This window comes from Rhagoletis pomonella, unplaced genomic scaffold (genome assembly GCF_013731165.1).
Source record: "Rhagoletis pomonella isolate Grant_MI unplaced genomic scaffold, Rhpom_1.0 Rhpom_scaffold_00006, whole genome shotgun sequence".
Classification (NCBI taxonomy): Eukaryota; Metazoa; Arthropoda; class Insecta; order Diptera; family Tephritidae; genus Rhagoletis; species Rhagoletis pomonella.
In genome coordinates, this window is record NW_023458560.1 from 25,327,424 (window position 1) to 25,353,813 (window position 26,390).

At 33.1% G+C, this 26,390-nt stretch overlaps 2 protein-coding genes across 4 annotated transcripts in view; both read right to left on the reverse strand.

Moving 5' to 3' along the window:
- The window catches only part of LOC118740540 (ABC transporter G family member 4-like), a 157,887-nt gene that overhangs the window by 77,605 nt on the left and 53,892 nt on the right, over positions 1-26,390 (reverse strand). The window lies entirely within an intron of this gene.
- On the reverse strand, positions 5,694-23,225 carry LOC118740541. 2 transcript variants are annotated; one of them, XM_036472118.1, is made up of 2 exons: positions 23,091-23,225; positions 5,694-6,654 (listed from the first exon to the last, which is right to left on the reverse strand). In XM_036472118.1, the coding sequence occupies exon 2, from the start codon at positions 6,113-6,115 to the stop codon at positions 5,696-5,698; it is 420 nt and encodes a 139-aa protein (XP_036328011.1). In that variant the 5' UTR covers positions 6,116-6,654; positions 23,091-23,225; the 3' UTR covers positions 5,694-5,695. The 2 variants fall into 2 exon arrangements, with proteins under 2 accessions (XP_036328011.1, XP_036328010.1); XM_036472117.1 differs by lacking the exon at positions 23,091-23,225 and adding an exon at positions 22,961-23,082.

Consider the following 26,390-nt stretch of genomic DNA (forward strand, 5'->3'; position numbering starts at 1 on the left):
TCCTCCAATTTTGTGGCGTGCGCCTTGATGTTGTCACACAAAGCGGAGGGACCTACAGTTTTACGCCAACTCCGAACATCGATCGTATTTTTATGAGATTATTCATGACAGATATACACTCGGAGGTCTGCCATTGCCTGCCGAAGGGCGAACGTTATTAGAAACAACTTATTTTTAATTTTTTGTATGTTGGTCGGAAACTGGGCATGAACCCAGGAACTGCGGAATGGTAGCGCGCACTGCTAACCACTACACCTTAGAGCCGGTTTTTAAAACAATAAAAACTAATAAATAGAAGAAAATTGAATTAAAACAAAAACAAATAAAATGAAAATAAAGCAAATGGTTATAAAAATATTTTCTTAAAATTAAATGAAATATTAAAACTGTATAATAAATATAAAAATTAAATTTTTCTTTTGAAACAATTAAAATCTAAAAATGAAATGAAATAAACAAAAAAAAAATTATAAAAAAAAATAAAAACCGTTTCTAAAAATAAAAGTTTTTAAAAATATTTTTTTTTTTAAAGAATAACATCTAAAAATAAAAAGAAAATTATATTAGGAAAGAAAAGAAGTTGAATGAAAAAAGAAAAAGTAAATGAAATAATATTCTAAAAGTTAAATTAGATTTAAAAGAATATATTATTCTTATTAGAAGAATTACATAAAAAAATGAAAGAAAATTAAATAAAGAAAGAAAACAATTTTATAAACAAGTAATTTTAAGTAAAAAAAAACCCGACTTCAATTCTCATATAAAAAAAAATATATATATATATTTCATGATCCAATGATCGGATCTAAACCAGAGTAGTATGGGACCACCTGCGAGACACTACCTTTCCGATGTAAAAAGAGTTATCGAAATCGGTGGACGTGGTCCAAAGTTATGCGGTAACATATGATACCCTTCTCCTTTTTTGGAAGTCGGTTAAAAAATAATAAAAATAAACCAAATAAGTTCCATAAAATTTAGTGAAAAGGAAATGAATTATGAAAGCAAAAAAATTTATTTAAAATAGAAAAAAATACATAAAATAAGTTTCTAAGAAGTAATTTTTAAGCAAAAAACAAAACCTATTTAATTCCCATATAAAAATTTAAGATTATCGTTAACTTCTTCAAGATCCAATGATCAGATCTAAAACAAATTAGTACGGAACCACCTCTGAGGTAAGGCCTTTCTTTTAAAAAAATAATTGTAGAAATCGGTTAACGTGGTCCAAAGTTATGCGGTAACATATATAAAAAAAAGAATAAAAAATAAAATGTTCCGATGAATTGATAACCTTCTCCTTTTTGGAAGTCGGTTAAAAATTTAATGAATTTAAAAAATATATTCAACAACAATTTTATTGAGCTTGAAACCTCAATAACATTTTTTTAAGGCTCTGCTAGGCTCATAAAATTGTTTGTCTTTGTCTAGTCGCAAAAACAGATAAATTCATGTTTTCTTCAAAACTCTTTTACTTATTATTTTATTACAAAGTATGATATGTATATGGTTGAAAAGATAATTTTCATAGCTCCATGTCCTTTTTAGATAATTTTACCCTAGAAGAACTCCTTAACCTACTAAATTCAAATAACTCGATTATCACCCAATTAAATATAACTTTACTCCCCATGAAATTATATATTTAAGTAAGTAGTTTTGTCTTTGGAAGTATAAACATAAACTAATAAACAGAAAAGTTGCAATTACCTGAAATTTTTCTTTTAACCTAAGTATATGTTGATGTTGATCGATAACTCATACGCCGTGGCAAGCGACGGCGGAATGAACTGAGAAAGACTCGAAATTATCTTTTCAGCCATGAACCAAACTTTCAAATCGAGTAATAATTAAATAAACGAGTTATGAAAAAAACTACATGTCCTTGGACAGACAACAAATTAAGCTAACGAACTATGTGGGATAATTGCAAAGAGTTTTTTTCTATCGCATAGTGAACGACCCGGTCTAGTATACACACATGTGTACATACATGCATACAAATATAAACGAATATAGCCGGTGCACAGATGTGCAAAAACTGTGAACTAAGTATTTTTGTGTATTCGTACAATGCAGTGCAACAACTTGGCGGCGCTTGATGTAATCGACCCAGATTCTTTGCTTTGAATCGTTGAATCAATTAATTTTCACGATTTTTATGGGTCATGTTGTGGCGCTACCTACGGCAGATGTGCAAAAGTTTAAATGAAATGGCTGTTAATTTGCACCTTTTTCGAACAGCACTTAGATATGAACAAATTAAGTAGAAACAAAAAAAATGAGGCTGCCGTGCTTGCCACGAAGCGGTCCTTTTGCTCAGTGCAAGAAAAATGTGCAGTTATTAATGATTAGAGTTGTTTGCATTCTCATCTATTTTCGCTTGCTGGAAGCACGTAATAATCAAATGTCTGTATGACCATGTTGTATGCTGGGAGAATGGTTTAAGGGATAGGTTCAAACCCCCTATTGTGGATGGAATTAAGTCATTTTCACTGCAGTAGTGAGGTAATAGTTAGCTTCGCACACTATACAAGTACAATATATATTTACGTACAATACTTAACCCGGCACAGGAAAGTGATTCTAATTGGGCTTTGACTTAACCGTTTTAAATCCGAACTTGCCTTGTTCACAAGCTAAGGAAAAGTTTCCTGATTTCACTTAACCAAAGCTAGATGGGACTAGTGTGAACCTTTCCTAAGAGGCGAAATCCCTAAGAATTATCCTTGACTCAAAACTTACGTGGACACGCAACGTCGAATAAAAGCATAGAAGGGTCTAGCAACATACTATATCTGCAAAAGGACCACCGGAAAAAACTCTGACCAACACCGAACGTAGTTCATAGTAGATGCGTACACTATAGTCATCCGACAGTTTATAACTAGACTAAAGTAGCAATAAGAATTTAATCTGAAGAGTGCAGTACATCAGGCGCTATAGCAGTGTACCTGAAGAATGGCTGTATATGATTCTTTATTTGAAGCCGCTACAGCTGAAAAAGGAGTCCTAACATTAAGAAAATGAAAATGATGGAAACAGACCGCATATGGAAACCCAGCGATCTTGGGTCAGCTTAAAATGCAACGCGTGCATGAGATAAAGCCGGCTTGGATTTCGAAACTGAATACAACAAGTCATTCTGCTTTAGGATTCTTATAAAATTTCGTACCATCTATGAATGGAACATTGGCCTAATGATGGGAACTTTGGTAATTTTATCTACATCGATGGAAAAAGGCTTCAACGCGGTGTTATATTCAGAGAATCTGCAGACAGGGCAATCTATCGACTGTCTCGTAGAATAGTGAATATCTTTTTGGAACACTATCCTCTTTGACAGTCAAGCGGTATTGAGACTACTAAGATCGAAAGAAGTGAACTAAGGAATTACCGCACATCTCTAGCATCACTGAGTGCCGTAAAAGCTTCTCTCTGCTGGGTTCCTGGGCATAGCAATATGGAACACAATAAAATAGCCGATAAGATGGCTAGGCACTGTTCGGAAATGCAGAGAATACGAGTACTCAAGAGATAAAACAAATTACCTATGGAACAATCGAGACGACTGTGAAATATTAAGGTCTTAATGGCCGAGGCTTAACAAAAAAGGAACTGGGAAACTCTTTATATTAAACAAATCTGCAAAAAGAATTTCATTCGAAATAGGAAGAGCAAATGGTTTACCAACACAAACTAACGACACTTTGTAAAAACTCCGGTAAGAGGGTTCTTCCTGACTTTTTTTACGACATAATTTCAAAGTGTGTGTATCGTTGAAAAGTTATTTATGAGCTCTAAATATTCCTCTTAGACACTGTCGACTTATTGCAGATATATATATATATATTTGTAAAATTTAATTCAGTTAATACACCTTTGAAGGAAAATGCACGATATGTGGAATCGAGTTATAAGATTACAAATTAAATTTCCAGAATTAGATACATTAGAAAATGTATTAACTGACACCCACATTCATACAAAATAAAGTTTGCTTCATAAATCGAAAATTTGTTTGAAAATCTCACTTCATAAAGCTTTTCAAATCTATTTTACTTTTTAGAAATGAAGCCCTGAAAGTTTTGGGAGGGAGTAACAATATACATTTTTGTTTAAGGCACAGTGAAGCACGCCAGACTTATGATATTCGCGGCTTATTAGGATCATCGAAAAGCTTGCTTTCTTTCCAGCCTCACACAAATAATCTAATGAAAAAATTACATTTCACATACATACATACATATATACATATATCGAAGACGTATAGCTTCCTGGCGGAAATTTTTATGAAAGAAGTTAATGAAACCTCCATTCCAATCCAAATGAACACGCGCTCACAAACACTTTACGAAATCTGCTCCTAGATGCACACGTACAAACATATTAAGCACTTTCCTGCTTCCAATATGCTCTGTGGGAATTCGATGAATCTTTGCCTGTGTCGCAAATCATATTTGTAAACTATTCCTTTAGCAATTTGTTTTAAATAACCTTCAAACAATTTCCACAACACAGCAACATAGTCAATTTTACGGCGAGCGGACATGTTGCAGACAGTGTTGCCACTTTGAAGATATCTTTCCTATCAACTTGTTTGCAAAAACTACTGAAACTATTGTTGCCTACCAAATAAAATCTAAGGACAATTTTTTTGCAAAATATTGATATTTTTACTGTAGAAATCACAAAAGCAATACTACACCTCTTATTTTGTGACAACTGTAGAGCAACTGTGACAATAGAGAGCTTTCAAAAGCGCCATTATAAATACATGGTCCGATTTTACCGAGGCGGCAACGCTGGTTGCATACAAACAGCTGGGATTACTTGTGCCAAAGAGTGTATAAAATGAGCAATTCTTATGCACATATTTGCTTATGTACACATGTGCATATGAAAAATGTGTAAAACTTTGGCGACGTTTGGGAGGATTGGCGTAGTGTATGCATGGTTGCACATTAATGCAGTTAGTACAACTACGTCCATGTTTAGTATGTGAGAAATTTCTGCAGTTTGAAACTTTCGTTGGGTATCTGGAGAATTTTCTAAAGTGAAATTACATATAAGTTATATGATATAACAAATGATGAGATCAAAGTGATTGGAAAGTTTTTTTGTTTTTGTTTTTGCGAATCGGTTTTAGTTTACCAGGATAAACAGGGCGTCTTAAGTAGCCATGCTGTCATAATACAATAAATTTTTTGATGATTCTCAGCAAACACTACACAATTTTAAATTTTAATAAAACTGTGTAAAAACTTAGTTATTACTAATTTGACCCTTTTAATGTAAATATATAAACATTTGCAATGGGCTATCAACGACTATTGTTAGCTGTATATGTAGGTACATACATATGCACATCAAAAAATAAATTCAGCGTAAAGAAGCAGATAAGAAACTATGTAAATATTTTATCGTTCTTAAAAACCACAATAGCGCATAATGCCCCCGCAAGGACAGACACAGCCGGAAATTCGCACGAAAATGCGCTGCTAAGCTGAAATTGCCACCAAGCATATCTTCCCCCCCGCACTCTTGCTCTAAGCTTTTACATTCCGCACTAAAAAAAGCTGTACACCACTGCGTATGAATAATATTTTTTATTTTGTTTCTTTTAACGCTTAGCAACTTCTAAATGGAATTGTAAATTGTTGTAGAAATATGTACCGCTATTTATGTTTAAAACTTACTTGTAACTGAGCGCGCCATTTTTCAAGTGGTTACCAACCAAATTGCTCTGGTTGCTATAGGGCAGTAGTGTAAGTTGTTGCTGTTGTTGTGGTTGTTGCTCTTTCTGTTGCAGTTGTAACGTTGTTGGCGGTATTAGCTGTGGCATTCCTATGCTTAACTGAGTATTTACATTTAAATTGACATTGGTTGTATCCACTACCGGAACCGCAGCTACCATCGCTGTTGTTGTATTTGTTACGTCAGTTGCTGTGCAGGCGGTGGTAGGTGTGGCGCAATGCTTTTGGTAGGCAACTGCAGCAGTGGCTATGACATTGCCACCACTTATGCAGACTACACCAGCAGCTTGTGGCACTATGACCGCACTGTCGGCTGTTTCTTTCGATACTAACGGTGTATTTAATTTTTCTTCATCCATTTTAAAACTGAAAATTTTCTCTACTTGGCAAGTTGGTTAGATTTTTCGGATAAAACTTTGTGTTTTTGTAAAAAATTTTACAGGGTTTTAAAAAATATTTCCTTTAATAATATAACTGGTTTTTTTTTGTCGTTTTGTGAAAGCCTTCTGCTCTTTGCCCGCTGCCTTTTTTTTGTTGGAGTGATCCAGTGGCTCTGCTCCTTTTCTAGTTATCTGGCCAGCTGAGAGTAAGCGGTTTCTGCCATTGTTGGGAAATTTTATTTTGCACTTTATGGTTCTTGCATGGAGTATGAATTATTCAATATTATTGCTACTTTTCTGCGCAACACTTGTACACTTCAGTTGCTGTGTTTTCTGCAGCATTTATATGGAGTAGAGGCTGTGATTTGGAATATTGGCGAAAAGCGTATTGGGAAATTCTTTTAATGTTTTGTGACGTTAGCTAAACTAAATATATCTAGTTGCCTTAAATGCGCTGGATTACATTTTCATGACAGTACTTTTTTGTTATATTTAAATAGGTGCTGAATAATAAAATGCTGCAAAGAAAATAAGAAAAATAAATTTGATTAAACTTAACGTATCTGAAACTTTATATAAATCGAATAATCTAGGTAAGGTAGTATACATTCATACATATATGAACAAATTTATCACGATTTGTTACATTTTTCGACAAAAACGTGTATGTAACGTATACGCCCCGTAACACCATTAACTGTCAGCTAACACGTTTACTCGCACGACTTAAGTCAAAAGTAATATTATTTTGAAGTAATTAAATATTGGCGTGGAAGATTTTTACACAGTATTCCTCATGCACATATATACTACTTTCTTCATATATATAAAAGTTTTAGAATAAATTTCAGGTGTGCCAATACTAAATGTATATATGGAATTTTAGTTTCTCAATCAAAGTCATCTTTTAATCAATGTAATTTTTTTCATTCGGTTCACATTAGTTTTGTTACACCAGATTTGTTATTTTTTGCAGCAAGAAAATTTTCACCGATTAATTTTAACATTTTGGAGTACATATCTTAAATTATTAAAATTAAAAAAATCGTGAATTTTCAAAAATCCCACGAAATTTTCTCAGTTTTACAGCAAAACCTCATATCTGAACAATCAGTTGCATGGACGATATAGGTTATAGCGACCCGATCTTTGCCATTTTCAGTATAAGTATTCTTTAGATAATGGGTGAAAATAATGCGAAATTTTATGTTCCTATCTGCATAAATGGAGGAGTTATAACGAGAAATCTCATATCTGAACAATCAGTTGTATGGATGTTATATGTTATAGTGGTCCGAATTTTTCCGGTTCCGACAAATGATTAATACATTCAAAAAATACACTCACTTACCAAATTTCAGGCGGATATCTCGAAAACTGAGAGACTAGATTGCATATAAACAGACTTATACTGCTACTTACAAACATCAAATCAAAGTTATAATACAATTAGTGATGTGAATAGTATCGAGTGTCGAATAGTATGTATTTGATACTATTGAGCAATTTGAGTATTCGATTAGTATGGAAAAAGTTTTGTCGATACTTTAATACTCAATCATTATCGTTAAAATATATTTTCATAACAAGCGGCGCCAAAGCAGTGTAACGGGTTGCAAAATACAAGTTGAGGAGCAGTGTATAACCACGTTTCAAAATGATAATTTATAATTGACCGATTTGATTAGCCATAGTTGAGGGTAATCAATATATTCAGGAATATTTATTGGAGAGACATCGAAATAGCTGAGATAGTTAAAAAATATTTATGGCAAGTATTAAAGGTAAGAATAAGCTTTAGTAGCAGTTTTATTCAAGAATAAAATTATAATTATTAATTATTTTTCAGTACCTATTCGCCCTTATGCACCAAAAAAATTTAAACTTTTTTAATTCTACAGAATTTAAGCTTTTCTACCGACTTCAAAAATATGAGGAGGTTATCAATTCGTCGGTATTTTTTTTTGTCATGAATGTTATCCCATGTACATATGTGAGAATTGAAGTCAGTTTTGTTTTTTGCTTAAAAACTATTTGCTATAATATTTTTATTCTGCAATTCCTTGAGCAATCTAGCCTAAACGGACAGCACGTGCGTCTGTACTGAAGATTCGGAGCGAAAAATGCAATAATGCCTTCATATTCCCCATGGCAGGTTCAGTCAAGCTGCTGGATTTTTTAATCGGGGGAGTGGGTGTCTTGGTCCTATGAAAGGTACAATGAAAGTTCAGAAGTTACGGAGTATGGCGTGGGATACTCAGTATTGGCGGTACATAGTGCAGAAATTTGTATTAGAACTAGTAGATTTGGTCCGCGTTTTCGTATTCGTGTTCGTGTTCGTGCTCGTCTTCGGACTTGTGTGGAAGTTAGCTAAATTCGACTTTTTAAACGGGTGGCAACTCTCCTAAATATTATTAAGAAATAAACGAACGTTGGATACTTATTCCGGATGATTTAAATTAAGGTAAATTTTTTAAATACGTGGTAAAACTTCTAAGCAAAGTTCAGAAATAAAACCTTTTTAAAAACATTTAATACCCTTTTTGTAATGATTCCTTCGACTTATTAAATAATTTGAGTTTATGTTTTTAAACAGGTGGCAACCCTCTTTAATATGCTAAAGTCTCTAACTTAGAATATCTTACCACTCCTTCGTTTGACGCCCATATTTTAATATTTCTTATAATTTATGCATAACTTAATTAAATTCGAATTTTAAAACAGGTGGCAACCTTACTAAAAATATTTTAAAGCTAAATCATTGTTGAAACTTTTTCTACTGAAACACATATTGTGATAATATTTAAATTATGTAATTTCCTTAAGTCAAGTATATACAAATGCTGCGATCGGCTTACAAATATATTTCTTGACCTGCACCATCTGTTTTTGGTCACCTTTTGTTACTGCGCGCATGCAATTGTTTCCAAAATATTCACGAACTGTTTTTGTATGAAAACTCGTTTACGCCCAAATATGTATTCTAATCAAATTCGAATATATCAACCATTACTTCACCAAATTTGGAATTTTTTCCTTAAATTGAAATGCATTTTTCTTTAAAATCGCTTCATTATTTCTCGTAAAGGCTGATATTTGGCTAACCTCTTATCACTATTTAAATCTTACGAGTAAGTGTAAATGTTTTCATTTTAAACCCACGGATATACGAAGAGCAAATTTACATTATACTAAAGGCGCCCCTTTCGAACTGTTATCGATTTTTTCAATTTTATTTACAACCAACGGCAATAAAGTGCAATTATGCTAGCATTGTATGTAGTTGTTGATCGCAAGGTCCAAAAACTGGGGAAATCAACAATAGTTCAAAGCGATAAAGTTTATTACTTCAAATTCGGAGGTCATCAAATCAGCTTATCAGGCGTAGATAGACGTTTGGCTGGACTAAAACCTACTTCTGTCCTCTTATCACCATTAATTCAATAGAAATGGTTCTTGAGATCGGCCGCCTTAGCAGAGTGTTATATAATTTGAAGGCTTCTAAAACAAACATCTGCCCTTTGGAAGTGAGGTAAAACTGTAGAACACCTAATTTGTGTAATAAAATCTATTCGCGCACCACAAATTGGTGTAGAAGCTCGACTATTTATCAGCAAAATGTGTGAGCACCAAAACAGTTAATAATATTTGTCTGCTTGTGCTATTACTCGTTGGCAGCTATTAATTATATTTTGTATTGCAATTTTTCCCTTTTCAGTCTCCGTGTATGATTTTAATCTGAAGTACTCGCATATATTATGCGCATTCTATGGATTTTAATCGCCTTTCTCGCATTATATATCTTTCCTCTTTTCAATTTACATATAGAACCGGCAAGTACCTAATAACCTTCACTAATGCCATTTACGGTACCTAAAGTGTTCATAAATCATAAATATTAGTGCCCTAGCTTGCTTATCTAAATACCACTTAGGAGAATATATTTAGGAAATGAAAAAAAAGCTGTTAAATATGGCAACAAAAAGTACGCGCTTTTGGTATACTAGAGTGGAGAGGGCATTAAAACGAGTATGTGCTTGTTTCTACAGTCTAATATTCTCAATCCAATTCTTTAGACGTGCTGATATTTTTAAGCTTCATTGCCGCCTTGGGAATCATTGCTCGACGAAAATTTATGTACAACGAATATGTATTCTTGACCCTGAATGAACATTTTCTTGTGCATATATATGTAAATATATTTTATATGTTTTTACGAGTACTTACATATATACATACATACGTACATGTATACCATTGTACTCAGAAATATGTAAATTATGTCACTCAAATGAATGGAGGCATTTTTATATTCAATTAGCGTTTGATAGTAAATGATACCAAATATGTGAGACATATGGAAAAACTATTCGGCCACCATAGGGCTGAAGGTTGTCTTAATTTAAATCATCAACATAAGTAAATGCGTAAAAATACATATATATACATAAGTACATATATATATGTATGTATGTATCTGAGTTTTTGGGAACTCGTCATCAAAATTAAAGATTGATCAAGTCAGAGGTTTTTACTTTAATTAGCCTCTAAAAAAGATATAAGTAAATACAATTCCGTTAGTTACGCCTTTTGACATTTATTTTAAAATATTTAAAGTACAAGTTTTGAACTTAAACATTTTGCTAAATATGTACTTGGCCGCCTTTTTTCTCCAATTCGGGGTTCTTGGCTTTGATAAGTTGACTTTCCATCAGCATTGTCAACGTTTATAACACATATCCATTTTTAAACAATTTTTATTTAGGAAACTCTGTAAGCTATAAGGTTTAACATTTGTAACAAAGTTAAAATATACGAAAATATTTAATCAAACGAAACGAAACCTGTTGTATATTCCAATTAAAATAAAATAGGGGTATTCTCGAAGTCTTGCACGATGCAAGGAATGCACGAAATGCAAAAATACTATTCCAAATTTCGAAGAATAGGAGAGCACCCCATTGCAAAGTGGTAGCAAGCAGCGAAATTCTGTATCAAATACAATAACAATATACAGAAAAAAAATGAAGTGAGCGAGATGAGAGGAAAGAGAGAAATATGTAATTAAAAATTATTTTTAACAGTGTTGTCACCTATTTTTAATCGCATATTTATTCATTTATTTTTTTTAGAAAAAAAGGTAAAATATTACTTTTTTATTTATGGGTACCAAGAGAAGGTTCTTAAACAATGCTTTCCCTAAATACAAAATTTTATCCCTTAGGATAATAATATAAGGTTGCCACTTATTTTTGATTCTACACAATTTATCTGAAACATCGCAATATGGATATCAAATGAAAGGTATTGTGGCGAACTTTGGTCAGAAAATATTTCCCATCAGGGTTGCCATGCGTCTATTTAATACAAATTTTTATTTTGTTAATTTCAATCAGTATTTTTTTATGTATACACAGTACGAATACGCTCCAGATATGTACCATTCATTCCAGCGTATATCGGAGTGAGGTTTTGGATTAAGAAATTTACTTAATAGATATCGAAATCCTTTTTTTCAAAATATATTTTAAAGCTATCCAAATCTTGAAAACTTTAAAAAGTATATGCGCTCCGGGCAAAGCTCGGCCAACCTAGTAATGTAATGTTATTTGTGGTGATTTAATATAATGTCGTGTTCTGTAACATTATGTCATTTGATGTGATGAGATGTCACGTCATGTCATGTGATATCATCCCATGTGTTGTTATTTTTATGTGATGTCAAATCATGTGATATCATGTCATGTAGTATCATGTCACGTGAGATCATGCCATGTGTTGAAATTTAGTGCGGTGAGTTCAGGTGGGCTTAATTAAGATTAAGTGAATTTAGGATCACTGCGTTTAGGTTTGGTGAGTTCAGGTATGGGGAACTCTTGTGTAGTGGTGAATTTAGGTGTAGTAAGCTCAGGTGTGATGAGTATAGGTGAGTGGTGAGTTCAGGTGTGGTGAATATATGACTGGTAAGTTCTCTCTCTATCTCTGTCTCTATCTACAAATTATCATTCCAAGCGAAAGAAAACTGACTGGCCTGTCAGAGAACCCGACCACAGATAGGATTAACTTCGTTCGGAGTTTATTTATTCGAAGAACGGCGAACTAAGTTCGAAGGGACAGTCACTAAAATGGAAGTTTTAACATAATTTTCAAGGACATAGCCCCTAAATCGAAAAGCTCAACATACGACTTCGCTTAAACCAACTCTTAAAACTGCGTACTGCCGCCCGACAGGATCTAGATTCGATTCTTGGTCCGATCCCTCGGCAAGAGATGGCAAATATCCGCGTCTTATCCATCATTGAAAAAACTTCTCATTGATTCATTTCTTAATCATTCCATAATCCTGATATAAGTATGCTTTGCTTATTGAACTTAACATAGCAAACCATAACATAAAAAAACACTAGGCTAAGTGAGGTGAGTTGATTTGAGGTGGGGTGAGTTAGGTTAGTTGAGATGAATTGAGGTGAGGTGAGCTAATATTTAGCATTGTTTCTTTATCCTAATTTTTATCCTTTATCATATTCACCTAAGGAATTTCACTTTAAAAATCATTTGCAGTTCGGAGGCGGATTGGAAACGCTTGAGCGCCTATCTTGAGATACTGAATTAATTTACCCAATGCATGTAACTGCTTTTGTGGTGAAGTACTTAACCCTCATTGCCCCTTAGGGTCGAAATTGACCCTTTTTAAATTTGTAATCCGATTTGCTCACTCGTCTTGGGTCCGATCAATCTAATTATTATTTTTTATTTAATTTTTTGTTTGCCCAGAAATTTAATTTTTTTCCCCTGGAATTGTAATTGAAATATTTTTTGCTCTTGTTACCAATTGGTCCCAAGGATCATAAATTACCCTATTCTCACATAACAGAGCAGCTTTCAATTTCCATTTGGATTTGGGAGGAATAATTCCCCATGGAAGCAATGTCGGACAGTTCGTACAACAAATACAGAGCAATGGGGCCAGTGGAATGTGCAACAAACTTCTATGCAAAGACCACCACAATAAACTTATGATTTGTGTTAAATGTGAAGAAAACAAATGAAAAACAATAGAACGAAAAATGACACTGAAGATGGCACAACGCCGAAACCGGTTTGTCTCCAAACCAAATTCGACAAGGGATAACGGAAATTCGTTCCAAAATACATCATACACCCACCCTGTCGGAAACAACAACAACCAAAAGGAAAAAGAAAACAATAAACAGTTATAAATGAATCAGATCAATAAATACTTTTTAATTCAAACAACCGTTAACCTATGAGGGTTAACCGTATTCTGCTATAACTGCAATCGTCAATGCTCTGATTTTGAGCGTTTTGAAAACCAACCTACCTTGAACCCTTAATCCTTAAGATGCAGTAAAATATGGCTTTATCGATTAGTCTTTGCATTTTGAACATTTTAGTATTCATACGTAAATGCGTACATACGTGCACACATACATACATATGTACATATATCTTGATACCTTGTGCTCAAGTGCGCTCTGGTTCAAAATTCTACATACTTTTTATCATTTTGCATAAATAGTATTTTCTTGCAAATTTCTTGCTGTTCTTATTCTCATGTCTCACGAAATGCACTTTCGTGCACACAGTTCACTATATCGCATTGCTTTCGGTGCACCTGCACCCAGCAGTGTGCCCCAAGTAGACATATGTACATACAACAGCCGGCAAGTGGAAGTGGCACATTAATTCTATTCTACGGTGGTAAAAATAGCTATCAGCTTGTTTTTTCTCTATTTTTCATTCAAATATAATGTTGTTGCCACGCTTGTCGTCCAAAAATGTTGGCATTTACTAATTCCCATTTGCCAACCAGAGTTGCCAAACGTACTATAATATATAATATTGCACTGTTTTTTCGGTCTGCGTTCTATATACTGTTGGAAGAAATATAGTACGCAAAAAGACTACATATATTTCTTCAATCATACTTAAATATAAATATATTTCAGTAATTTGCAGGATGACCTTTATACTGAAATAGCAAAATTAAAAGAAATATTCTTTAAAATAAAAGGTCATAGTGAGTTTATTAATTGAACCACAGATCAAAAATGGCAACATTTTTAAAAATACTTAGAATTAATTACCAAATTTACTTAAGATTTTTTCATTTCTGCGCTCTATTCCTACAATATCGGCATTCATGGAAAGAGGTTTTTCTATTATGAATGTGAAACGGCGAAACGAAAGAAACAGCGCGATTGCCTCACTCATAAAAATGAAGTTTTGATTTATATTAATTATAAAGCTTTTAACGATAAAGCTTTTTATACTTTCGAATAAATATATTTTTAGAGCAAATTCATAAGAAATAAAAAAAAATGTATACTTAAAAAGCGTTTTTACTATTTCTTTTCTAAAATAGTATATATATTAGAAGCGTACTAAATTAGTTTACAATTTTTTGAAAAAGTACTATAAATGTCATAGAAAATGTTGGCAGCCCTAATATGTACATATATGTTTACAAGTGACGGGGTGAGTACGAAGACTACATACCTATATACAACAGTATCGAAATAAAACTCGCGTGTCTGTGAAAGAAAATGAAAAACGTTGCTATGTAAAAGCGAAAATTTCAGCACAGACATTAAGTCAGCAAACAAACAAAATTTGCGAACCTGATGAAGGACGAAGTGCCTGAAGCGTACCAAAAAGTTGCTTCGTTCAGCGCAAAAACAATGTTATTTTGTATTTTAAGTATTGCCAGCTTAGAGTGAAAAGTTGCTAAGTCCACATTTTACCAAAACTCATATTTTGATATAGGAGGCTAGAAAAATAAAAAAATTAAAAATGCATCGTTTCGAAAGAGATAAAGATACCTGCGTTATTTTTTCTCGTTTATATTCGATGAGAGGAAAAGTTGCTAAGTCCAAAAGAAGCACCTAAAATCCGATAAGGCCAAAATAATACGAAACCTTTTAATACACAACGAATCCCGTTTCGTATGAGAAGATTTGCCTTGCTTTAACCAGCCAAAATTTTTTATTCAAAGTTTTGTGAAATACTTGAAGAAAATAGCTGTAAGAAGCTTTTTTTCTTCTGCTGTAAAATTTGCAAAAAGTGGACTTGGCAACTTTCCACTCTAAGCTAGCGGTATATTTTGTTATGCTGCATAAAAAGAGCTGAAATTATAACTTCAAACTGTCGCTTAAATGATTTACTGACATGCAAGAGGGTTAAAGGAAAAATGTGAAATGGGAAATAAGTCTGTAAAGGATTTGGTTACTTTGCTTTGCTTTGAATAAATATGTAGTTGTCATTTAATAACTGAAATTAAAAAGTTGGTAAACGGATACAATGGTTAAGTATGAAAGGCTATAAAACGAGGCGCGTTCTGTGCTGAGAAGTCAGGTACATCACGAGGTCGTTAGCTGAGCCTAACCAGCAAACAGAGGCACTTTAAACAAATGTACACATAGAGCTGACTGACAAGCTAAAAAATTTTTTGGAGCAGTTTCATCTTCTGCTTATTTTAGCAGGGCTGCATACTTATGAAATGATAGAGTGCAAAAAACGGCCATTGGGTGCGTTTTGTTGCAAAAGAAAACATGAAGAATCTTTGTTTAGAAACATTGTTTGCATTTTTCATTCATGTTTTTTGCATCATAACGCACCCAGCGGTCATTACTGGGAAAACGAACTGCAAATTCAGATTTGTTGAACACCAAAGTCCCTAGAAATTTGCAATATTTTTTTTTGGAAAATTTATTGTATGAGGACTAACATACGCACGACCTTATCATCGAATTTCGTCCTGCAAACTTTATTACCTTAAAAAGATAAAATTTATTAAAAGCGGATATTCAATACCTATTCGTCCTTGTAAACAAAAAATTTTATTGTTTTTAAATTCTACTCATTTTGTCTCTTATTTGGTACCTATGTATATTGTTATTCTCCATTGCACTAAGTTTTTTAAATAATTTTTTGAATTAATCATATCTTTAAACTTTCAAAGGCCTTTGAAAAAATCCTGACGTCAGAGTGAAAAACTAAAAACGAAGTTTTACTGTATTTTGCCCATAGTTTCGTGAGTATATCGATTCTTTCGTGTGTTTTGAAATTTTTTTGTTTTTGTCGCCCGATGTTATCAATACCACCGTTACCATTATCATCACCAACCATTACCATTAAAAACCATTATCACTAACATTGCCATTACCTTTCCATTACCATTACCATTTCTGTTAATATTACAATTAACATTGTAATTACCATTTCCATTAGAATTACCAATACCATTACCATACCCATTACTATTGCATTACCATAACACAAACATTTCATTACCATTATCTACTATTACCATTACTACATATTAACTTTGTCATTGCTATTACCACTAGCTTTACCATTACTACTGCCGTCAATTTCCGAATATGAGCCAATCGGATTTTTCAAACATCTCGGATTCAACTGTGAATCTAAATAAATATACTCGGAGGTTTGCCATGACCTGCCGAGAGGCGACCGCTGAAATTTTTTTCGCATGTTGCTTTAAACTCGGATCAAAAACATGATTCTATGAAGCAGTAGTAAGCACCTTTAACCACTCGGCTACAGCGGCCGCCTACGTAGATATAACCCTTCAAGTAAGTCAAAATTTAGTGATCTGCTGTGCCTATATTTTAAATGTCAATTTCGAGCTTATTGGGTAATTGAGGGCAACTTAAGTCCAAGAAAACACATTCTGTGTATCCGTTATACATACATACATATGTATGGTACATACATGTATACACCGATTCCTAAATATTAATATTTTTAACAAATTTAATGATTTTTTTTAAATAGCGAGTAAAATAGGTAAACTCGAATATTTTCATTTAAGTTCTAAATATTCAATCGAAATTAGAAAATTCCATTCTGAAATTAGCCGAAAATCGTAGTGCTAACGGTATTTTTAACGACAACAGTGGCTGAAAAAGGAGGGCCCCACTCTAATTCTTTCCAACCAACTGACTGGCTTTTAGAACATTATCGCAATGCGGGAAAAGAACAATTTAGTAGAAGACAAAACATTTCACGCCTACCCGCAGAGATAAACAACAACTAAGTTGATTTTTCCCACACACACGGCCCACATGCGTACGAGCAAACAAGATACCGGCAAATTTGCTATAGCTCGCGCTTTTATTATTCACCCTTTTTTGCTTAAAAATGATAGTGCCACAGTACAAACGGATGAATCATTGAGGGCGGAAAGGCATTAGCGATTCCACGCGCCAAAATGTGGGAGAAACGCAGTAATGCATTAACGGTGCATCGTTAAAATATACCATCAGCAACAACAACAGATGCAGCGGCGAACTCGCTGATGGCTCCCACATACACACTCGGGTACAATTGCTTGATAATAAAGTGCTGTTTGCTTTATTTTACATCTATTTTTCGTGCGAGAATACACAAACATTTTGCTGCTACGTTGAGAGATGACTTAAACAGCCGCACATATTTTCTTAAATGTATTAATCTGCCAATGAAGTTGGTTAGGAAGTTAGCTAAAAATTGGATGTAGCAGAAGATATTTTATAGAGGTCCTAATCCTTAAGGCCCAAGCTTTTCTTTTCAGTCCAAAGTGCTGCTAAGATACTAAATATCAAATAAGCGAAGTCCTCTACTTTTTCGAAATTATTACTACCAAAGGGACGTGATTGGCGTACTTTTGAGAACATCTAACAGTCGGTTAGAGGTTCTTTTCCCATTAAGTGTTATGACATTTTAAGTTCACACCGCCAAATCATAAACAGAGACCTCATACGAGGTTTTTTGTTATTTTTGGCGGATTTTTAACCCAGCAACTTTTTTTTTTTTTTTTTTGTGAAGAATTAAGTAAGGGGTAAGACTAATATAAGGGTATAGGTAAAAATTGCAGATGTAGGTGTAGAAAGGGATAGAGAAAAATATAACAGTAATGAAAAGACAAAGACGAGTTAATATGTAGATAAAGAAAATAAGGAAGATAAAGATCAGAATAACGTTAAAGGAATAGATAAAGATTAAAATTAAAACATAAATATAAATATAAAGATAAACATAAAGATAGAGATAAAAAAAACTATAGAGGCAAAGATAGAGAAAGTGGTGGAGATAAAGATAGAGACAAAAAAAGATAAAGCGGCCCGATTTTAAACGAAATTGACAACAGATCTTACCGATAAACTCTTTTAATCTTTCGTGGTCAATATCCCCTCCCAACTTATCCAAAATATATTTCATTACAGCACCATTATTATCATCTTTTTTGCCTTTAAGCCACTCGTCAAAAAGTGCGCTTCGGATGACTGCCATGTTTATTAATGAAAATCAAAAAATTCTGCAGACTTGTGCAAAAAGTGCTTATGAAATCTAAAAGTAGAAATATTCCTTATTAGTTTGCATATAAACACCAGATTAGATGAAGTTAGATTCGAAAGATCTGCTGCAGGAAAAATCTTAATGTTTTCACAATTACTTACTTTTGGAATATTTTTTGTTTAAATATATAAAAAATTATCAATCTCCACTACAGCCTGGAAACTTAGTAAAGAAATTAGGAAATTGAGGAGGGGTTCAATATAAAAATTTAGAGAGTTGCAGGGAGAAAATAGTTGTCAGTACATTTAGAAATCAATTCTTGTAAATATATATGTATATATATCCAAAGGATTCTAGGAAACGACTCTAACGATTTTGATGGAACTTTGTATTCAGATAATGTTTTTAATTTTAAGGGTATTAGGAGATATTTGTACAAAGTTGCCACGTTTTCGAAGTTATTTATAATTATTAATTCTAAGAAGGCACAAAAGATGTACTAAAAAATTAAAGTTAAAAGACATTTCAAATAAAACGAACTACTATATACTATAGTTAGTTCGATCAGTGTATGAAATTTTTAGATAAGGTGCAAATTATTTCAATAAAACTCAACATAATAGTTGCTCCATATAGTGTTTTTTTTTCTAAATCATATGTTACTTTGAATTCGATTTTTTACACAGGTAGCAATCCTAATAATTGTAGTTGAAACTTAAGCCCTTTCAAAGCCATTTTGGATGATTCCCTTAGCGTAGTAATTCATTGAAATTAATTGAATTACATTTTTTGACAAGTAGCAAACCATCTCATGTTCCGTATCCATATTGAATTATTATATTAAATTTTTAAACAGGTGGCAGCCCTGTTAAAAAAAGTTGCAAACTATAAACTTATTAAACTTTTTAGTCTGACATCCATATTGTTATACATATTTCAGTTACCTAATTCTCCTGAATTAAAGTTGAATCTAAATTTAAATTTAAATTTTAAACAGATGGTAATCCTCCCACATGTTGTTTAAAAATAAAGCCTTTTCAAACCCATCTCGATTGATACCCATATTGTAGTAATTTATTTAACTTAAGTGCATTTAATTTTTTAGCAGTTGGCAACCCTTTTTTATGTTCTAACCAAGATATAAACCTTCTTCTCGCCGATACGAACACGTAGGTATCAATCTTTTTACAATCGGACCTCGATAACATGGACTCTGTCGATGCCAAACTTTAACCAACTTTATTTTCATTTTCATTTACAATATTAAATATCGTAACACGTCGTTTCTCAACATTTTGAGTTAAAATTTTCAAAAAAATGTTGGCCGCCTAAAACGGTCAAATACCCCTATCTGCGCTGGGCGAACACTAGTACCTTTAACAATACAGGCGATCATCTGTGATTTATAGTTTGTCAAAAAAGATTGCTGATTAATAAAAAAACTCGCCACGATAATAGTAACAAAGTTATTAAATTTGCTGCTTAACTCCCAGGTGATTCTTTTCATTCGATTTAGCAATGGAGCGGGGCATCGACAATGTGGCCAGGGATAACCTTAAAGCTGCTATCCTTTATCTTTGAGAGTGTGGACGACCACTTTTAAGTATAAATAATTCAGAAAACACTATATCAACACTAAACTCAAGAAGTTGCCGGATTTTCACGTGAAAAAAATATGATTTACCTTGGAATTTCATAGTTCAGCGATACACAGTGTGAGGTGCAATGTGAGGTACCTTGAAGAGACCCGCCCTTGACGAACAAAGATCGACCTGGTGGTTAAAAAATTATAGTGTAAGCGGGTGAGCTGACAAAATTTTAGGGAAACATGGTTTGTTTGAAATGATTATGACGATTTGTCTACCGCAAGTTTCCCAGTATTAGTAAGACTTTGCTTACGCCTTCTATTTAGTACTTTAAGGTATATAAATGTTCCACAAATTTCACTAATTTAAGTATTTTAAAATCATAAAACCCTTAACAATACTATACTTATTATATGTACAATTGTTTTGTCATTAACATTCCTTATGCCAATTTTCTATTTCATATCCGTGCCACTGTCTACTTATGGCCAACTATAATTCAGGAAGTTACACTTCCGTTACTCAGTTATATACGAGCATAGGCAACGGAAATAGCTTTAGCTTCCTTTTTGGCTGGAAACGAGGAAACAATGCTGCAAATAGTCAATATTGGCCTAACAAAGGTGTTACTTTACCGGAGGTATATTGATAGCCAACAATGTGAATGAATGTCCCTGACCCGATGATGTTATGCACATAAGTACATCTACTCATATAACGATGTATTAGAGAAGATTTTCACACCAAGAAATTATTTTATATTGGCGTAGTCGATTAGTTATGAAGCTACATAGATACAAACATACATATTCGAACTTTTGTAGGTATAAAGTACGTATGTACATTAGGGTGGTCTAAAAAAAAATGCATGTGGGCAAAGCATAGGGTTGTTCCAAATCGAAAAAATATACACCGGTATTTTGTTTCGAAATCAAAAAATATTTAGAGGTGTGGGTAAACTTTTGAAAAACCTATTCGTGGTTGAAGGCAACTGTGCTGTAACACTTCCAACCACTCAGCTGCGGAAGCAGCTATTCACAAATAGTTTTTTTTTTACACTTCTTTCAAAGTACGGTTAGTGTAGAGCCCCGAAATAATGTCAGTTATAATAAAAGCCCTTGAAGTCACTTCAGTTTCTTTAGTAGCCCTGCAATACAAACTATTTTGAACGCATACTTTTAATTACCTTTTGACAAATTTTCTTAATTTTCAAATGAAAATTGAAAAGAAAGCACGTAATCATGCACTCTCGCATCTTCGACGACACTTATTTTGTGACTCTGGGTCAAGTAGTAGCAACTATGAGTGGTTGCATTGAAAATGATGAATAGGTGTTGCAAACCTCACGAATGTAAAAATTAAGTATTTACTTTCATACAATCACGCATGTAATCACACAAGCATTCATACATTTCGTATGAATACATACATATGAAGACATCTACTAAAATAAAGTCTGTTTTGCTTAGAAGTGAAGATCTCAAGAAGTTTTTGTAAAAATAAAATCCATAATTTTACCCCCTTGCAAGTAGATACGATTGTAAGACACTCGCTTGCAGCTGCTTACAGTTTTTTTATTCACTTCAATAGTGCAAGCAGTATTCAATTTCTATGCAGTTCCCTCTTTGTGCGCTTACCACGTGCTTTTTGCCACAAAATTTGCACGCGCCTCAAGTACATGCGAACGCAGCAACAGCGCATGAATACCAGCTAGTACTTGCCGTGTTTGCTTATGGTCTGCCAAGACGTTGCACAGTGGAGTAAATGGTTTCTAGGCTGTCAAGTTACGCGAAAATAGTTTTTTAGTTGATTACTCATAAAAAGGAAATAAATAACGTAATTCATTGGGTCTCATGCATAAAAAGTGAGCTTAACCTAAGACTCAGAATTTTTACACTGATTAAGTGAGCTTTATTTCAATAATTTGTATTGAAAATCGTGTCAGAGCTTAAGCTCACTTTTTGAATCGGATCATTGATGCCGCCGGGGGCTAAAGAGGTAAAAGTTCGTCAAATTTATTTCGTTGTCAACTCTGAAATCGAAATAGAGTAGCGTTGTGCGATTTACCGAGGTGTGAAACGCCAGATAATTGGGGAATTGCAAAAACTTTTTGAAGGACATGACGCTTTCCTTAGGTTACTTGAGACGACAATGGAAGATATTCCTTCTTACGGCTAAAAAACCATAATCGGAGCAGATAAATGAGGCCACGTTGGCAGAAGTGGCCTAACCTACATATTTGTTTATAATTAATTATTGTTATAATTAATTCTTAGAATAGTTTCAAATGTAAATAAATGTTGAAATAAAGGTCGTTTATTCCTTAATTTGTTTGTAGTAAGCGAATTTTATTTTAAAATTTATCACATTTGAGACTATTTTAAGTACGTAAGTACAAAAAATACAAACTTTGGGTAAGGCTACTTCTGCTCTCACGGCCTCAGATTTGCTACTGAAAGTTGTTAACGTGAATTGTTGATGAAAAAAAATGTTGGACCAAAATATTCAATAAAGTAAATATTTTGTGCGGGAAGAAGTTCGTCGGTTCCGCTATTCAGCTATTTTTAAGGCTTATGGGCAAAAAGATGTGTAAAAGATGCTGCAGAATTTTTATTTACTTTCATAAAGTGCCAAAATCGTCACTGTAGCTTGAAATTTAATTTGTGAATTAATCGCCAAAAATGATATAAAATACCCCAGTGTGCGTTGTTGGTTGGTTACTCAAGCAGCACGCTGCGGCGCAAAGGCAACACAGACAAACAAATGCACTTACAGAGCTAGTCACTCTTTGGCATCTAATCGCATTAAACCACATTAGTATATGTATGTATACAAATAATAATTTTTATTGTTTTTTTGCTTTTATGCAATGCTTATTATAATATTATCACTTTTTTAATTTTTCACTCGGCTTTACCATTGTTGAACACTTTGTTGGTTTTTCTGTTTTCGGTTTTTTTCTGGTTTAGCTGCTTTAATTTTAATTATATTGTTGTAGAGCAGACATAGCGCTAAAATGTTCTATAAAGCAGCATATTAATACTCACACTTGCTTTAGTTTTTCCACGATTTTTACTTCAAAACATCCAACAATTTCAATACTTCTACTACGTTTTTGCAATCTTATACACCTTTTCACTTTTTTTTTTGGGCATATCTATAAAACACGTTCACATATAATTTCACTTTCAGCGCAGCGCTAGCACAGTGCGTTCGCGTCACATTGCGAGGAACGAATGAGTTTTACTGTCTGTCTGCAAGGCTCTCCGGCATTACCTACCTGTGGGTGGTGTGCAGGGGGTGGTTTCATACATAAATGGCTGAAATAGAGTTTCTCTGTCGTTGCTCTGTCGTCGCTCGTTGGTCGCCAGTCAGTCTACAGCATCTCCGACAAGTGATTTTCTTTCAGGATACCATTAGTGGCTATGATGCCGAAGATATTTGATAGGGTTGCCAAAGTTGCTTTTTTCTTTTGAATCGTAGGGTAAATTTTAAGTTAATTTGCGAATTATTTAATTTTGAAAAAAAAAACAACGAAAACACAAATATTTCAAACCTCACGAATCAATAAAAATGCCTCTTTAATTGTTTACATTTTTGTAAGCTAATAAAGTTAGAACAACGAATTTCAAGGATATGATCGTTGGTATATTAGTCATAAACATATAATATTTTCAAAAATATGGAGTGAAAGTTTTCATAGGATTAATTTTAAAATAATATTGTCAATACCTATTCGTCCTTGTCCCAGGTCCTTTAAAAAATTTTGGATAAATATTTTGTATGTAAAATTGACTGTTGCACACTGTTATATGTTGAAAACGCTTAAAGCAAGAAAACTCTAAACTCAAAAGTATTTTAGTACAAATTTTTATAGTTAAACAAAAGTGTCGAGACTCAAGGGAATTTTCTCAGTCTAAGAGGGACCCGATTTATTCTTAAGTCTATTCCTGCGGCCTTTAAAACTTGTAATTTTTTTTTTTTTCAAAATCGCTTGTAAAATTTTTTCGGGACTGCGAAAAAGACAGTCAAAAGCGCAGTTCCTAATATTGAGATTTAGATATCGCTCATAGCAAATTTCTACTTTCCAAGAGAATTAATTTTTTTTTTCAATTTTGAAGTTTTATACGCAACTTGTTTTTAATTTAACGTATCGGATTGAACGATATATTTTTTTTAAGTCTCTTAAGATTTTTGCCATAAATTTTCTGCTACAAAAGTTATTCAAAGTTAAAGTGGAACTTATGAAAAACTTAACGTTTTTTTTAATTTTCGAAAAAATGTTAAAATTTATCACTAATTATCTATCATAATTTTTTATCGCAATTTTATAATTTAAAATTTTTAATTTAGTCTAAAATTTGCATAAAATTAAAAAAAAGTTCACTTTATTATATGCTCGACTTTAACACTAAATAACATATGGAGGAGTGAATTTGACGAAAATCCATTAAGAAATTTTTAAAGCCTTCAATTTTCTTCAAGAATATATGTCGCTTCAGTAAGTGGATAATATCCTATAAAAAATATTATTTATTTTCTGTAACGAATTTATTGTCACCACTAATATTTCATGCAAACACACATCAATTCACGTCTTTTATCTCGCTTCCGACACTGAATTGTTTTCGTACAAAATTACGCAAAAAAGCTGTCAATTTCTTACTAGTTTGTGCTCACTGTATTCATTTATTCCAAGAAGCCACTTTAGTTAGGTTATCGTTTATCTAAGATATTTCTTCATCAGCAAGTACTTTTTTATGAACGAACATACCTTAACCAATAGAATGCGAGAGCTACGCATGCTTCATTAAGATTTGCAAAACCATAACTGCTTTAACTACCTTCACAGCACCGCATGTTCCTTGAAATAATTTAAACGAACACTACTTGCACAAATATTTATATCATTTACTTTCATTTCATTGACATTTCAAATTTTCGCTAATACAAAACTTATGTTTTTAGTGGAAAACAATTTTACACAATTTCTCAAAACCATCAACGAGTATGAACTTTGCATATGTCCTTTCATCTTGCTTTTGCGCTTTCGTTAATATTCTCTTTAAATATTCGCGCTCTTAATCAATTCAGCATCCTCCTGGTGTCGGCAATCTCTCTCTTTTTTCATGCTTTTGACCTATAAAAATAACTCTCCCAATTACTTGCCCGGTCGGTTCTCTATCTACTTTCTAGTATACTGTAGTTTTCTTAGTAACTACTAGTGTAATTGTGCTTCGGTGTGTGTGTCAAATCGAATATGGTCCTACCCTAATTTTCTTTGCGGTATGCATGTTTCGGATACACATAATTACTTACTAGCATTTAAATATATTTTTGTGTGCGCGTATGAGTATGTGAATTAATACAGAATTGCCATTGAAAACAGGCGTATTTTGTATTGTTGTTTTAATGCTTGAAATTTGTTGGGTAAATACTCGAGAATAGGTCATTGATAAAGTAGCTGGTGATAGGCGAGATATCGTTTAAATTTTCCTAAGAATATTTAAGAAAACTTTTGCGATATTTAAGGCACCTTTTGTCTAACTCACTGTGACTGAAATGGTATTTGTGGCATGATTTCATGGCCCGGAGGAAGCAGTTTGTGGATTCACAACTGGTTCTGATTCATCTGTCGCTAAGTTAACGCTAAAGTCACATATAATATACCATCTTTTGTTTGCAAAATAGGAGGCTAAACTCATTTGTTCGGCATTTCCTCTTAGATAAAAGTTTATGGAATTTTTCTAAATTCGGTATAAAATTTTAAAGTGTTATTTTTATGGTTTTTGTTAAAGCATGATCCATATTTTTATAAACAAATATCAAAAAAATTTTAGCTGGAAAAACATTTTAAATACATACATATTAAAAACGAAACACCATTCATCCATTTTTGACCGTCACTGTATATATACATGTATACATGTATGTTCATCAGTTATGAACGGACCCAAGTTAAAATGATCTCAGTATTTTTAAACTAGTTACTTTTAAAAAATAAAAATAAAAATTTGCGTCAGCTGTGATTCGAACCGGGGTTCTCAGTTTCGTTAAGCGAATACTCTCTCTCTCTCTGTACCAACGCCGCACATGAAATTTTGTTGACAAAGTGCAGACATATCATTAAATTATTAATAGAACCCCCTTGGAGATGAGTTGGGGACTAATTGATCTCCAATTATACCCGTAAGGGATGAGTCGATACTAATTGATCTCCAATAATACTCAGTACCAGGTCGACCGAGCTTTTCCCGGAGTGCATATATGTACTTTTTAAAGTTTTCAAGATTTGGATAGCTTTAAAAAAATATTTTGGAAATAAACAAAAAATAGGTTTTCGATAT